Raw genomic sequence first — 14,312 nt, forward strand, 5'->3', positions numbered from 1 at the left:
ACATGTTTCCTTTTCATGGGATATTTAGTGCCAATTTTTTTCTCATTTTTTTGCTTTTTGTTGGTGATTTCATGTTTAAAATGGCCCCTAAGCCTAGTGCCAAAGTGCCGTCCAGTGTTTCTAAGTACAGGAAGGCAGTGATGTGCCTGAAGGAGAAACTGTGTGTTAGATAAGCTTCATTCGAGCATGAGTTATAGTGTTGTTGGCCATGAGTTCAACATCAATGAATCAATGGTATATATAATGTAAGGTGTCTTTAGACAGAAATACGCATAGAGCAAGGTCATATACTGCTCGGTTGACCAAAATGTTGTAATCACAAATTTGCAGGAACCTAACCCTGTATTTCCCCTAGGAGCAATTGTTCAGTATTGCTAATTCAGTGTTCACAGTGACTTTATAGACTATAACTACTGCAAATAACAAGAATTAACTGTAGCTGAATGTGCTGCATGGAAGCTATAATAGATACATAATATTAAAGTAAACAGGAGTAAGAAGTAAAAGAGTAAATCATGATAATAGAAATATAATAATAGTTACTGTTAGGGTTTTCTTTTAGAGTCTAATCCTAGCACCCACCCCCATCCCCCCACCCCCACCATAGAAGGGGTGGCAACTTCTGTGAATTAATTGAGAAATAGACACAGAGCTGAATATGAATTAAAATTTTTGCTTAATTGCTGGAGAAGCTATATTGAAGACTACAACTTAGACCTTAAGTTAATGTAGGTGACTTCCTATTACTTTCCCTAGAGTCTAGACCTGTAGGTCAAGCACGCAGCCAGCCACAGGCAGAGCAGCAGGAGTCCAGAAGCTTCCTTGCTAAACAGAGAACTGGAGCAGACACAGGCCAGCAAGTTTCAAGAGAAAGCCAGAGCCCAGACTGTGCATTGTAGCGTGCTCACCGTGAACTTACCCCTCAACAAATAATGCACCCTTCCTTGCCTGATGCGACCGACACCTTAAGAATTGATATCTCTAGGGAGTGAAGTAGGAGTCCTACTATTTATTCAGACATTTAATCCTCACAATTACCCTAGGAAGATGTGGTAATGTTCTCCTTAGGGGTATAAGGAAATTGAGACTCTAGAGAATTAAGTAATTTTCCCAAAGAGCACAGCTAATAAAAGAAGAAAATGGGATTCAAACTCATATCTGCCTGGATCTAACACTCTTGCTCAAATCCCATACCTAAAGAATGGCTTTGCTTTTTTTAGGCTTCCATTTTGAGGGCCATTATGGTGGTTCAGTTCAGATTATACTTAATGTTATGAAGAGAATGCATTCTGGATAACCTGATAAGGATATTTGGGGTACAGATAGAATATGTGCAAAAGCTGTGGGAGGAGTAGGTGTGGGGCAAGAATTACCTTACACTAGTGATTGCAGTGTACCTCAGACACAGGGCAGGCGCTCCATACAGACCATTCTGGGCTGGCTCAGTAGTGACTGCCATGGGAAGTTGGTTATTGCCTTGTCTAACTCCCGGCGAAAAAGTAGTTTCTATCCTCCATGAGCAAAGGCTCTAGAGTCAAACTCTATGGGTTTGAATCTCCACTCTGCAACTTACTAGAAGTGTGTGCTCAGAGAAGTTGCTTAACCTCTTTGGGTCTGTGTTTCCTCATTTTTACATTATAAACTAAGACTGCCTAAGTTTGAACCTCAGATGTACAACATACTCATCTGTGACCTTGAGCAAGTTTCTTACTTTGTCTGTATTGCAGTTTCTTCATAATAATACTATGTTTTCACAGGGTTTTTTGTGATGTCTGAGTTAATATATACAAAATATTTAGAACAGTGCTCAGCACCCCATTAGTACTAAATAAATGTTGTTAAAAATAACATCTCCAGAGGGTTTATGTCAGAGAGTAAAGGACAAATTAGAATCCCAGTTCCCAGGCCCCATCTTTGCTGACTCTAATTAAACTCTGTCACCCTGAGCCAAGGAACTTGTCACTTAAGTGGTATTTGCTATTCCATCACCTGCAAGTAGTAGCTGTTCTGAAATGCCTCCATGCTCTGTCACAACTGTACAAGGAGACCCACTCTTTAAAAATTGAGCTCCCATGAAAGGCAAGTTTAAAAACCAAATTTTTCTTTTTGTAGGTGTCCCGTCATGGCAGGAGGATTATTTTCAATTGATAAAAATTACTTTTTTGAACTTGGAACATACGACCCTGGGCTTGATGTTTGGGGTGGAGAAAATATGGAGCTCTCATTCAAGGTATCACTAATGTTTCTCAAACTCTCTTTACGATTAAGAGCTTTTCATTTTTTTAAATGACTTCATTCAAGATGATCATGTAGGTGACTACATTTGGAAGGGAATCCCACAGAAGTGTTAGGGTCTCTGGCTTGATGTTTTCATATCCCAGATTGAATTTTGAATTTAGGTGAATCAAATTTATGAGCATTCCCTAATATTTCACAACACCATTTCTGTATCTAAAAATGGAGAGAATAACTTTCTGCCATTCAGGGTAAAATGCTTTGAGATTTACAATTGACAGAAAATGAGTCTCTTAGAACATCTCTCTAGGATACTGGAGGTAATGGAGTCATTCAGTAAAGGGTCACCTTGGAGAGCACAAGTGACAGAAGTATAAAAATTGTCTCTAGAGCAGGACATCAACAGTCCAGTTGTATCCATTAATGATGCTCTTTTGGAAACTTCATATGACTGGGGGTAATTATACAATCATCGATTAACTTCTAAGACAACTTCAGCAGCAGCATCTGAAAAATAACTGCTTTCGTAAGGAGTCAAGTAGTATATATTACATGAGAGGTAACTTTGGAGCCCCTGATCTAAGAAAAATGGTCTTTGAGACTTGTGGATCTTCACAAGACATGAGTAGGGGAGGCTGAACAAATGGAAATCCATATTTTTTTCTCTGATTCAACCAAAGAAACCCATGTTACATATTTTCTGTGTTGGGATTCTGTGAAAATTTCTTTAGGAACAAAAAGTTCCATAGCACGGTAGGAAGGGAAAAATATTTTATTAACTTCAAGATAGTACAGAGCAATATAAAAGAAAGAAACCTGTTGAAGTTAATTTCCTATTTTAAAAAGTGCTTTAGAGGTTGAGAGTACTACTTCAAACAGGGAAAAAAAGTCACCAGATCTTTTCTTGTCATTGCTAATTGTGCATGATCTGTGGACAATCATTTGATAATAGACGCTTATCATCAAACTGTTCCAGGTGTGGATGTGTGGTGGAGAAATCGAGATCATTCCCTGTTCGCGAGTGGGCCACATATTCAGAAATGACAATCCATATTCTTTCCCCAAAGACCGGATGAAGACAGTGGAGCGGAATTTGGTGCGGGTTGCTGAGGTCTGGCTTGACGAATACAAGGAGCTGTTCTATGGCCATGGGGATCACCTCATAGACCAAAGTTTAGATGTCGGAAACCTCACCCAACAGCGGGAACTGCGAAAGAAACTGAAATGCAAAAGCTTCAAGTGGTACTTGGACAATGTTTTTCCCGACTTGAAAGCCCCCATTGTGAGAGCTGGTGGTGTGGTAAGTGAGCTGGTGGTGTGGTAAGTGCAAGCTGCAGTTTAAATCTTGCTCCATAAAACTGAGATGCAAAAACTGTTTCAAAAATGTGTGGAAGAGGACAAATTATTGTAAGCACCATGTATGAGTGCAGATGGGACAACGCATGGTTGAGGATTAAATATAAGTCAACTTGAGGAAGGCTTTCAGGAGATGATGTTCAAGTATTAACTGAACATCAACAGGCAATATTTCAGAACTGGATTATTCAATAATGAATACAATAGACTTGATCCCTTCCATGTGGAGCTTAAAGTTGAATAAAGATGACAGATAATAAACAAAGAAGTAAGTAAAGTGTAAATATAAAATAGAACAGTTCTCATTTAGAGAACAGGCTGCAAGTGATCCGTCCTAAATGAGAGTGGTTGAGAAGGCCTCTCTAAGGAGCCTGAAGCCAAGGCCTGAAAGACAAAGTATCGGCCAAACTATAAAGATGAGTCTAGGCAGAGGATGCAGCTCATGCAAAAGAAATCTGAGGAAATTTGGGGCACTTGAGAACTGGGGGTGGAGGATGAGTATGATTCTAGGGGTGTGGAGGAGGAAAGAGTGGCACCAAGTGAAAGTAGAGGGGGAGGCAGGAGCCAGGCCACTCAAGTCTTTGTAGGTAGAGTAATGATTTCCTTTCTTTCCTTTTGCCTTGCTGAATGTACTGGGAAGTTATTGCTCAGTGTTAAGCAATGAGATGACATAATTTAAGCTTTTCAAGATTTCAAAGAAAGGTCAAAAATAACAGAAATCATCAGAGAAAAGCAGAAAAAATTCCAGAGCACAGAGGAAGGTACAAAAAAGGAAGAAGCCAAGTCAGATAGGTTGGCTGGAGTAAAAAAGCCAAGAAGAAATCAAGGAAGAGAAGAAACTAGAAGTAAGCTATTTAAAAACCCATTCTAGGAGTGAGGCTTAATTTGAAGAGGATGACAAGACATTAGGACATTGACCACGTAAGAGATTTAGAGATGAAGTTCAAGTCTTGACCTAGAGCTTTTCTTCAGTCATGTTTACTTCTGATCTTTTATTATTTTGTTTCTCATTTCATTTTTACTTGCAAATATTCCAGTGTTTAATTTTTTTTTCCATTTCCTGTTGCTTCATTCAAGAAGTGTTCAGACTTGACATCATAAGCCTGCTCTTTGTGGGTCTAATTTATTCATTGTCCCTAGAACATGGATGGTACAAAACAAATCACAAATTTCCTTTCGATAAGGGTTTAGTGAACCCATTCCCTTGATGCATTAGGGAAATCCTGAAAGAGTATGAAAGAGAGGAAACTAGTTGGCAATTTTTTTCTGTTTTTCTGAAATTCAACTGGATAAATAAGTATATGTGAGCTGACTGAATATAATAGTGTATTATAAAATCACCATTTTTATAGTCATAATAGCAGTTATATCAAGTGCTACCAACATATTTTTTCCTAGGAAATTCATTAGAAAGGACACCTTGGATTTAGACACCACTCAATTAATAACGTATCAAATACATCTGCAAAATAAATTTATATTTTTTTAATTCTACCTCCTGAGCAGGAAAACAAGAGAGATTCCCACCGTAGTAATTTTTTTCTCGTCCTAGCAATTCAGAACTTCAGTGAGAGCGTTACTAAAGTTTAACCACCAGAGGGAACTATAAAACTACTTTTTGCCTCCTCCACACCACTAACTTGTATGAAAGCATTCCCACAGAATTTTTGAAGAGCTCTAATAATAAAACAGCCTACTATAATACATCAAAATGCAGAAAATATCTTTAAATGATTTCAGTGCATTGCTTTCTTCTCTTTTCCTTACTGTTTGTTACCTGCTTTAGACAAATTTTAATAAAGATGTTATTTGCCCTTTTCGAAAGCAACCAACAGGGAGTATTGTTACCATAAATTTAAAAATAATAATAAATTGGGCTCTTTTTCCAGGTACTTTAATAAATTTAACTAGACCATTCTTTTGGATTCATGCTCTTTAAAAGTTCAAGAAAAACTCCACACTTTGTTTTGGTTACTTGTTCCATGTTTCCCTTCTTTTAACATACACCCTTAAGAATTTAAATCTGAAAAAAGTTGTTTTTTTCTTTTAAAAAATGAGAAAAAATACTTATTGTACCACAAATATTTGAAGCTAATGAAAGAACCTCACCAATAATGTGTATTTACATTGGATTAAACTGTTAGCAAACAGCCTATACCCTTATGTGTAGCAATACTAACTTTGGAGAACTTCCACCATCTATATTGGAAAATGAAATAATTCAGAGGAATTATTTACAATTTATACACTCCTGGCTTGAGAAACAGAAGACAAAAGTGGCTTCCAATAAAAGGCATTGTACAACTCTCTAAATATATAAATGAAAAATTGACTTTAAAACCATTCATAATAAGATGAAGTTATTCACAATTCCCTAGTACTTCTTAGACATTTCTCAATATGAAGAAAAGCAGTTTCCCCAGTAATTTCCGACTAGTAGGAAGGGAAGCAGACCTTCAGGTGAAGTGGAGTAGCGGTAGGCAAAGGCCAGAAAAAATTTCTCTTTCTTTCCAAAGACTTTCAGTGCTTAGAGGGAGGGATTGTGTCACAGAAACACGAGGAAGTTTGCAGAAATCAGTTAAGCCACGAGTTCCCAAACCCTGTTCCAGACAATATTATTGTTTGTACTGCGAAAAATAGGATTCCATAGTCAAATAAATTTGGCAAATGCTCACACTACATTCCCTCTTAGACAGCAAGCTGAACATCAGCACACAAAAGTTTCTGAGAAGTTGTAGAGAAGAACCTGTTCAGCTATGTTGAATCCAGAATTTTCCAAACTTGTTTGAAGATAGAATATTTTCTGTATAATCCACAAATACAGGAGTTTATATTTATCCCTGTTAAGATCCTGAGAACCACTGGGCCACCATTTTCTTTCTTTAAGCCCCAGGATTATTCTCCCTTCATGTACTTCTTTTAATTCTCCTTTCTGAAGACCTCCTTGGTGGTTGAATTCTTCTGTGTGTTGTGATTGCTCACATTTACTAATGGTGGATTGTCATGCTACCATGTTTGTAATTTTAAATTGTGAACAGGGCTTTCTTTGATGCTATTTGGAGGAGAATCTGTCCTTCCAGAATTGTTTGGCGTTTTTCTGTGCAGCCACCCCAGAAGTAATCAACCTGGTACTACTTTAATGTTAGTTTCTGTGCCTTGAGAGTTGGAGTTCCTAGCAGATAGAAATAAGTACATTTGCATCTCAAACCCGAATAAAGACGGGTATAAAGTTTCAGAATCTCAGGGAGAAACTCGCCTCCCTCTTGTCCTTCTGTACTGATGGGCAAATCGTTTTTCCCTGTACACCATTCTACTGATGGTCTAATTCCTTAGTTTTCTATCTTTATGTGGAAGACCTCAATTCCAACTCTCTGGCTTCTCTGTCCCAAGTATTTCTCCTGTCCTTAGGTGGAGGCAAACCCCTTGTTTCTTAACATTTGCAATTTTCCCTCTCTCTTTTAGGTTTTTTCTGGTCTCTGAATAGTCCCCTTACTTTCTTGCAAGCTGAGCTATGCATGTAAAGTGAGAAACAACCATACCAATCTGTTAAGAAATTGTGCAACTGTGTGAGCTACAGGGCCAGCACTGATTCTGTACCCTAGCCTCAGGGCTTGGGGCTCAGGCACCAAGAGAACAGGAAGACGCACAAATAATGTCCCTGGCAACAAAGAACTTATTACTACTTCCCAGCTCAGGAGGCTTTCCTGGGACATATGATATGGACTCGACTCTTGACAGCTCTTCTAGAAATCTGAGAAGTCTAAATTGCATTATTAACCCACCATCTCATTACTCCTGCTCTGGGATGTCAAAGGGGCAAGGGAATCAACATTTTTTCTGCATTAAATGGTGACTTATAGAAACCTGCCTCCATATTTGATCCTGTAAATCCATTAAAAAGCTGGTGGGCTGCCAGAAAGTGCCTTTAAGGTTGGCTCTGCATTAGCTTTCGTGACTTTCCTGTAATGAATCGTAGCTTGCTTCAGTCATTAGGAAGATTCTGACAGGGAATCAGCTGGAAACTGCTTTTCTCTAAAGGACTCAATTTATCTATGATTCAATGCCTAAGTAGTCAAATAGGTTGGAGGGGTCAGCCAGGGAACACAGCCCATAACTTTTGGCTTGATTAAATTGCAGATATGTGCACTGACTTCTAACACATGCATCAGAAGAACTTGAGGCCGGAAAGCAGCTACTTTTCATGCCACCTTTTGTTCATTCCCTGCTCAGCGTTCTAGACAAGGGTTAATTAAAAGCTTCTGTTTGTTGGCTGAATCACAGGCCTAAATTGACAGATTGAAGCTGTACTTTAGCAAGATTACATTATGTCTCTGATAGCAACCAGTAAAATCGGGTAGTGCTAATTAATGCAGAACTATTAATTTAGCTATCTTTTAACCATATAGTTTTATGTTCTGTTTCTAAAGGTGTCTTAATATCTTGTTTTACTTTAAAATATTATTTTTATTGATTCATTTTGCTTCCTAGCTTATTAACGTGGCTTTGGGTAAATGCATTTCCATTGAAAACACCACAGCTCTTCTGGAAGACTGTGACGGGAGCAGCAAGGTATGGTTGCCTGAGGTTTTCTTTCTTCCCTACAGTAGTTAAGAGGTGCAGGATATGGTAGCAAGTAATTCATCACTCATTTGGGAAATTCATCTTTGCCCAATAATAAACATAATTAATCTCTAAATTTCTATGTAATCATAGGGTCGGTGACATTAAATGCAGAGACAGTGACCGAGGGAGGAGAGGTGTAGGTTCTGAAGTCAACCGACTGGGGATCCCATCCCGGCCCCATCACTTGCAAAATTGTGTTGATTTTGGCAAATTAGTTAACCTTTAGGTAAATGGGAATGGTAGTGGCTACTTCTAAAGCAGTTGTAAGGATCTAATTGGGTAGTAGATTGGAAGCACTCAGAAAAGTACCTAAGACTTAGTGTTCCATAAATATTCACAGCTACTGTAATAAAGACAGAAGATGAAAAATTATACATAACATATAAAGATATAATAATTTATGAAATAGAGGATGAATTTTAAAATAATTATTCTAAGAAAGCAATTTAAATCTCTGAATTCATCCCTCCCATTCTCCTGAATTTTTAGGGAGTCAGGGAAATTGCATAAGCCATGATCCAGGGTGGAAAACCTGACATCAAAGCTCCAACAGGTTCAGAACGCGATGGTAGGAGGGGAATAGGGCTAGCGAGAATAGAGCAGGGACCCTGCCACCATGGAGATGAGCTCTGAGGGATTGCACCTCCCCCTCTGACAGCTGTTCCCTAACAGTCCCATATTCTGTGGGGTCAGCATCTGGCTGGGTGCCAAATGGAACTCATGGGAACATTAGTCTGTGAGTAGAAATTGTGGCATCAGCCCCCTAAGTAAGGCAGATCACTCTTTGGTAGAGAAATTATTTTACAATGACAAGACTTACTTCTTTGCCTTGGCTTAGAGACATTGCTTATATTTTTAAGCACATCCCATCCCTACCTTTTAATGCAAAGCTGCTACTGTATAGATGAAAAGTCATCTTGTCATCTCTGCTGCTACAATTCAGCTGTATCTTGTAAACTTGAGGCTAATGGAACTGTTTCTGAATGAGGAAAGGGAGGAGACAAACAGAGGGAAGAGAAAAGTGTCAAAAATCAATGGAAAGGAATAACATGCATATTAACAATTCAAAGGGGAGATAAAGTAATGGATTGTGGAATAAAATCACAATTAGTTCGAATTATATGAAAGGAAATCATTAAATAATCCAATCCTTCATGACTTCAACTACTGCAGTTAGTTTTCTGCTTGAGAAGCCAGTATTTCATATGAAAACCCAAGTTCCACTGATAACCATTGAGTCTCTCTTAGGGATATTTGGTGGGCAAAGTATGAATCATGCAGCCTCTGCCTTCCTCAGTCCCCATCTCCTTTTTTTTCTGTCTTTTTGCTCATTTTTAGCATCTGCCTCTTGTGGTTTGTATGAGTAATAAACTGTAAAGGACCATGAAGGATGTCAGCTTATTTTTAGTGGATTTTATGGGGTTTAATTCCAAGCTAGTGACTATAGCATTTATTCAAAAGCTCAGAAGGAATAAAAATCCTGGGAGTGAACCATCAAACCCCACCCCTCACCTTATCTAAAGGTCTCCTTAGTTAAAAAAAACTTTTAAACCAGTTGAGATGTTCCTTTTCAAGGTAATATCCAGCTCCTCTTGGAAGCCACATATCCTCTTAATATTGTGTCATATATCCATGCTTCTCAACTTTTAACATGCACACATCACCTGGGGAGTTTGTTGCAATGCAGATTCTGATTCAGTAGGTCCACGGTGGGGCCTGAGATTCTGTATTTTCAACTGGCTCCCAGGTGATCCTGACACTGGTCCAGGGACTATCCTTTGACTGACAAGGTCAAACCCGATAACATACCTGACAATCTGTTAACTCCCAATGACATTACAAATGTTTCATTAAATCTCAATTACAATACAAATGATTTATTAGGTAAAAGAATTTATTTAAATTTTACCAGAAGTTTCTTTATTTGTTTATGTTTCTGTGCAAAGCAGCAAATTTTCCACAGACCCAGAGCCTTAGAGTAAAAATGACCAAGCAGACAATACTAGGTTGTAAACAACTGAAGAAAATATTTGTAAAACTTGAAAATATGACTCCCTGACCTGAATCAGTATTTTAGACATTGATGCCTCCCAAACTGTACTCACTGGTATTTTTACCAAGAGCAGTTCCTATGAACTGGGGGATGGTAGCATGATCCCTCGTACTATCAACCAAGACAGATTTTACCCTTCCTCACAGTAGAACAAAAGCCTTTAGGGGTCCAATTGGATAGTCTTAAACAAGGAAGCATAATAATTTCCACCAAATAAATTTAGAACTGTGGCTTCGATCTCCCTATAACCCCAATGGCTCAGGATCTTAATAATGTGGTAGTTTAAATGTTCAATCACTTCAAGCCTCAGGAATTGCATCCACTTTCAGTTATGCACTTGTTATACTAAATAAATTTTATTATTACAACTAATGTTATGGATGGAATCATAACCTCACAAAGACATGTTCAAATCCTAACCCCCAACCCCATGGATGTGAACTCATTTGTAAATAGGATCTTCGAAGATCCTATTAAGATGAAGCCAAATTGAATCAGGGTGGGCCTTAATCCAATATGACTAGAGTCCTTATAAACAGAAGAAATTTAGACAGCATCAGCAGGAGACCAAGGAGACAAATGGCCATGTGACAGAGGCAGAGATTGAGTCACTACTGCTAGCAAGCCACCTCCAGGACACTACAGACTTCAGAGAATGTATGATCCTGCTGACACCTTGATTTTGGACTTCCAGCCTCCAAAACTGTGAGAAAATAAATCCCTGTTGTTTAAGTCAACCACTCTTTGGTACTTTGTTATAGCAGCCATGGCAAACTAAGACAACTAAACTTTATCTAGGGCTTACCACATGCTAAACAATTTGTACCCACTTGCCCCAATCCTCTGGGATACATACTACTACTATCTTTCCTAAAGATGACAAAAAATGATCTTAGGGCAAATAATGTGCCTGTAGTAGCAGAATTGAAAATGGCAGTACCAGGAGTTGAGTACAAGCCATCTGTTTACAGTGCCTGATTCTTAACCACTGGTAACAGAAACTTTTGATAGATCCCTTACTTGTGTTTGCTGCTTGAAGTAAGTGTCTCTTTATTTATTTCTCCCACAGCTGCAACAATTTAATTACACCTGGTTAAGACTTATTAAACATGGAGAATGGTGTTTAGCACCCATCCCTGACAAAGGAGCCCTAGAGCTGCACCCTTGTGATAACAGAAACAAAGGGCTAAAATGGCTCCATAAATCAACATCAGTCTTTCATCCAGAACTGGTAAGCAAAAATATTTGTACCTCTTCTTTACCACAAATTCAGTTCTCAATCAAATGTGACATAGACCCTTCATTGTCAGCTTCTTGTGAACTGGAAGCTTTAAGTGTGCTTATTACAATAAAAAGCAGTGTAAGAGTTCACATAGGGAGACAGATATTTTTGTAAATTGTCAAGTCCTTTTTTTTTCTTTTACAAAATTTATTTCAAACCTATTATTTTAAACAGAAGTCGCCAGTATCTTCTACTTATATTGCTTTAGTCAATCAACAACACAAAAAGTGAAGCTTGTAGGCTAGAATTGTTTCTCATTGCTTACCAGGAAAGCTGATCGGGAAGGTATATGGAGAAATAGTGTGCTTCCTACATACACTGTACTCTAATATGAATCTAGTTCTCCATTCTGCCCCCTTTCCCTAAAAATGGTCTTCTTCTCACCCCCTCTGGCTCCTAGAGCTCTTGGCTCTTTGTGGTCACTGGAGCCACTCACAGCAGCTGATTGTGGCGTCTCCCAGCTTCGTCTCCAGTGATGTCACATTGCTAGCTTGCAGTCAGCCATGATGGGAAAATTTACACCACAGACTTTGGCAGATGCTACAAATCAGGGGATGTTTTTTCAGGAAATCCAGTTGTGAATATTTACCAGAACACCCATTTTATCCCTATTCTCTCTTGAGTCCTCTCACTCTTTCCCAATTATATTTTATCAGAGTACAAAGCCATAAGCTTTGGTGTAGGATTTGGGGCTGGCAGGAATCCTTTCTGACCTGTCTTCTCAAATTTCCTAATATTTTACTCTCAGATAGCCAACAAATCCATTGGATGCACTTGGGTATACATAGACTATCATTTTGCCCAGTGCTGGCCCCAAAGTAAGCATGCTTTTTCCCTTGGGGTGCCTCCATTCCTTCTAACGCACAGCCAGTGACTATACTCTTCACAATGTTTTTTCCAGCCCGGGGTCAAAATCCATGAACCTATGCAATACATTCTCCAATCTTCTTTCCTTTAGATCTTCTCTCTTCTATTTCACTTCCTTCAGGACAATGTTTTCCTCTTTAGTGATAGTTGATATTATTGAATTTTTCAGAAAAAAAACCTGCTAATTTTATTTTGCATAGAGCTTGGGAAATGCATAAACATCTATTGAATGAATTAGATCTTATCATCTCCTTACCTCTGTGCCAAAGGAGTGGGGGGGGGGGGTAGGCTGGGTGAGAGGGAGAGGGAGGGAGAGAGAATACAAACAGGAACATATTCCTCTTTTCCAGAACTGAATCTGTTATTGGAGAATTTAAGATAGTGAGGAAAATATTTAGGATCAAGTAACTCTTGAATCACATAACGCTTACTTACAAAGTGGGTTGGCTCTGTTGAGAACGTAAGTCTTAATTCACTGATTGTATATAGGCCCAATTTTGGTTCCCTAAATATTAAGCTTTGATAGAGAAGGTGATTTAATTCAGATGGCAGAAATTAGAGTGCTGTTCCCCTGCCTCATTTGTGGCTATGACTCTGAGGTATGTTATAGCTGTCTTCTATCTTGGGTTCCCCTTTTGATGCTGCTAGATGTCATGTGGATGAATATCTTAGCCCTTAACTTTATTCTTTATTGTTTGGGTGGTTGTTTTTTTTTTTTTTTTTTTTCTGGTAGCTTTCATACTAAACCCCATAAGATCCCAAGTCATGTAAGTCTTAAAGAACAAGAGAAAAGGGAAATAAGATTGTAGATATTAGGAACATGTCCCTCACTTTAGAAAGCAGTAGGAGTTGGGAGCTTCATGGAGGATGAGAGGATAATAGTGGTTTGACCCTGGATACTAATGAGTTGTTAAAATTATACACTTTGAAATCTGCATTTGAAAAGGTACTAGAGGTTAGCTGTCCCCAAGTGCTCTGGATTATGGCCACCTAAAAGGAAATGATCTCGCAGGTGGCCCTCAGGAATTTGGGCATAGACTGTCCCTCCAGCCACTTTTTTTTTTACCACTCGTTCCCACACCAAGTGTATTTAGGTTGGAGACGAATTATTTAGCTACCATTTCACAGTCTACCTGCAGAATTCTCTATATAATCCAGAATGATTTTGCTCAAGGCCAGCTCCTTTACAAAACCTTGAGCATACAGAAGCATTCCATCTCCTAAATTCTGCAAAGGTGACAACGTTTTTGTAGGAGCATCTTTAAATTTAATTGTTGTGAAAGACACCATTGTTTGATAAATAATTTAAAGTACTTCAAAACAAGATACATGCAATTAAGATTGCCTTTTAAATATAGATAATTGAGAGGATTAATAGGTAGTAAAATTGTGAGGTCATGAGCAAGTTCTTAGTAGGTTATCTACCATCTCTAGAAGATTCAATAAATATTAAGCAATAATAGAACCTCTTAATTATCTGTGACATTTTTCTAATTACATCCAGATTTTCTGGACATCAGGTATTGTATACTAGTAGAGATAATATAGGGGTCTCATAAATAAAAGACATCATTTCTAATATTATGTATTCCAAATTTGCCTGGATTTAATTAAGTTAATCAACTCACTTTTCATAGTAGTATATGGTTTTTTACCACCATCAATGAGATGGCCATCATCCATCAAACGTAGTTAATGCAATCTGGAATTATTCCCTTTAAAGAATGAAATTATCAGTCATCTCATCAAAAAATTCATCTTTTGCTTCCAAAGGAATTAAAAAGTCTTATAATATGGATAAGTGTGATAATTTGGTTTGAGGCAGAGACAAACTTGATACTTTCAAAAGCCTCTGTTTATGTTATGTATTTAGTTCAGGGGAATTCTTAAGAAATA

At 38.1% G+C, this 14,312-nt stretch overlaps 1 protein-coding gene across 1 annotated transcript in view; it reads left to right on the forward strand.

Annotated features, from left to right (window-relative positions):
• GALNT5 (polypeptide N-acetylgalactosaminyltransferase 5) overlaps window positions 1–14,312 on the forward strand; it is a 46,310-nt gene that overhangs the window by 30,023 nt on the left and 1,975 nt on the right. Inside the window, exons 6-9 of the mRNA XM_037850376.1 lie at window positions 2,113–2,230; window positions 3,212–3,535; window positions 8,080–8,160; window positions 11,337–11,498. Of these exons, the coding sequence (XP_037706304.1) occupies window positions 2,113–2,230; window positions 3,212–3,535; window positions 8,080–8,160; window positions 11,337–11,498 (685 nt within the window). The remainder of the gene's footprint in view (window positions 1–2,112; window positions 2,231–3,211; window positions 3,536–8,079; window positions 8,161–11,336; window positions 11,499–14,312) is intronic.

This window comes from Choloepus didactylus, chromosome 9 (genome assembly GCF_015220235.1).
Source record: "Choloepus didactylus isolate mChoDid1 chromosome 9, mChoDid1.pri, whole genome shotgun sequence".
Taxonomy (NCBI): Eukaryota; Metazoa; Chordata; class Mammalia; order Pilosa; family Megalonychidae; genus Choloepus; species Choloepus didactylus.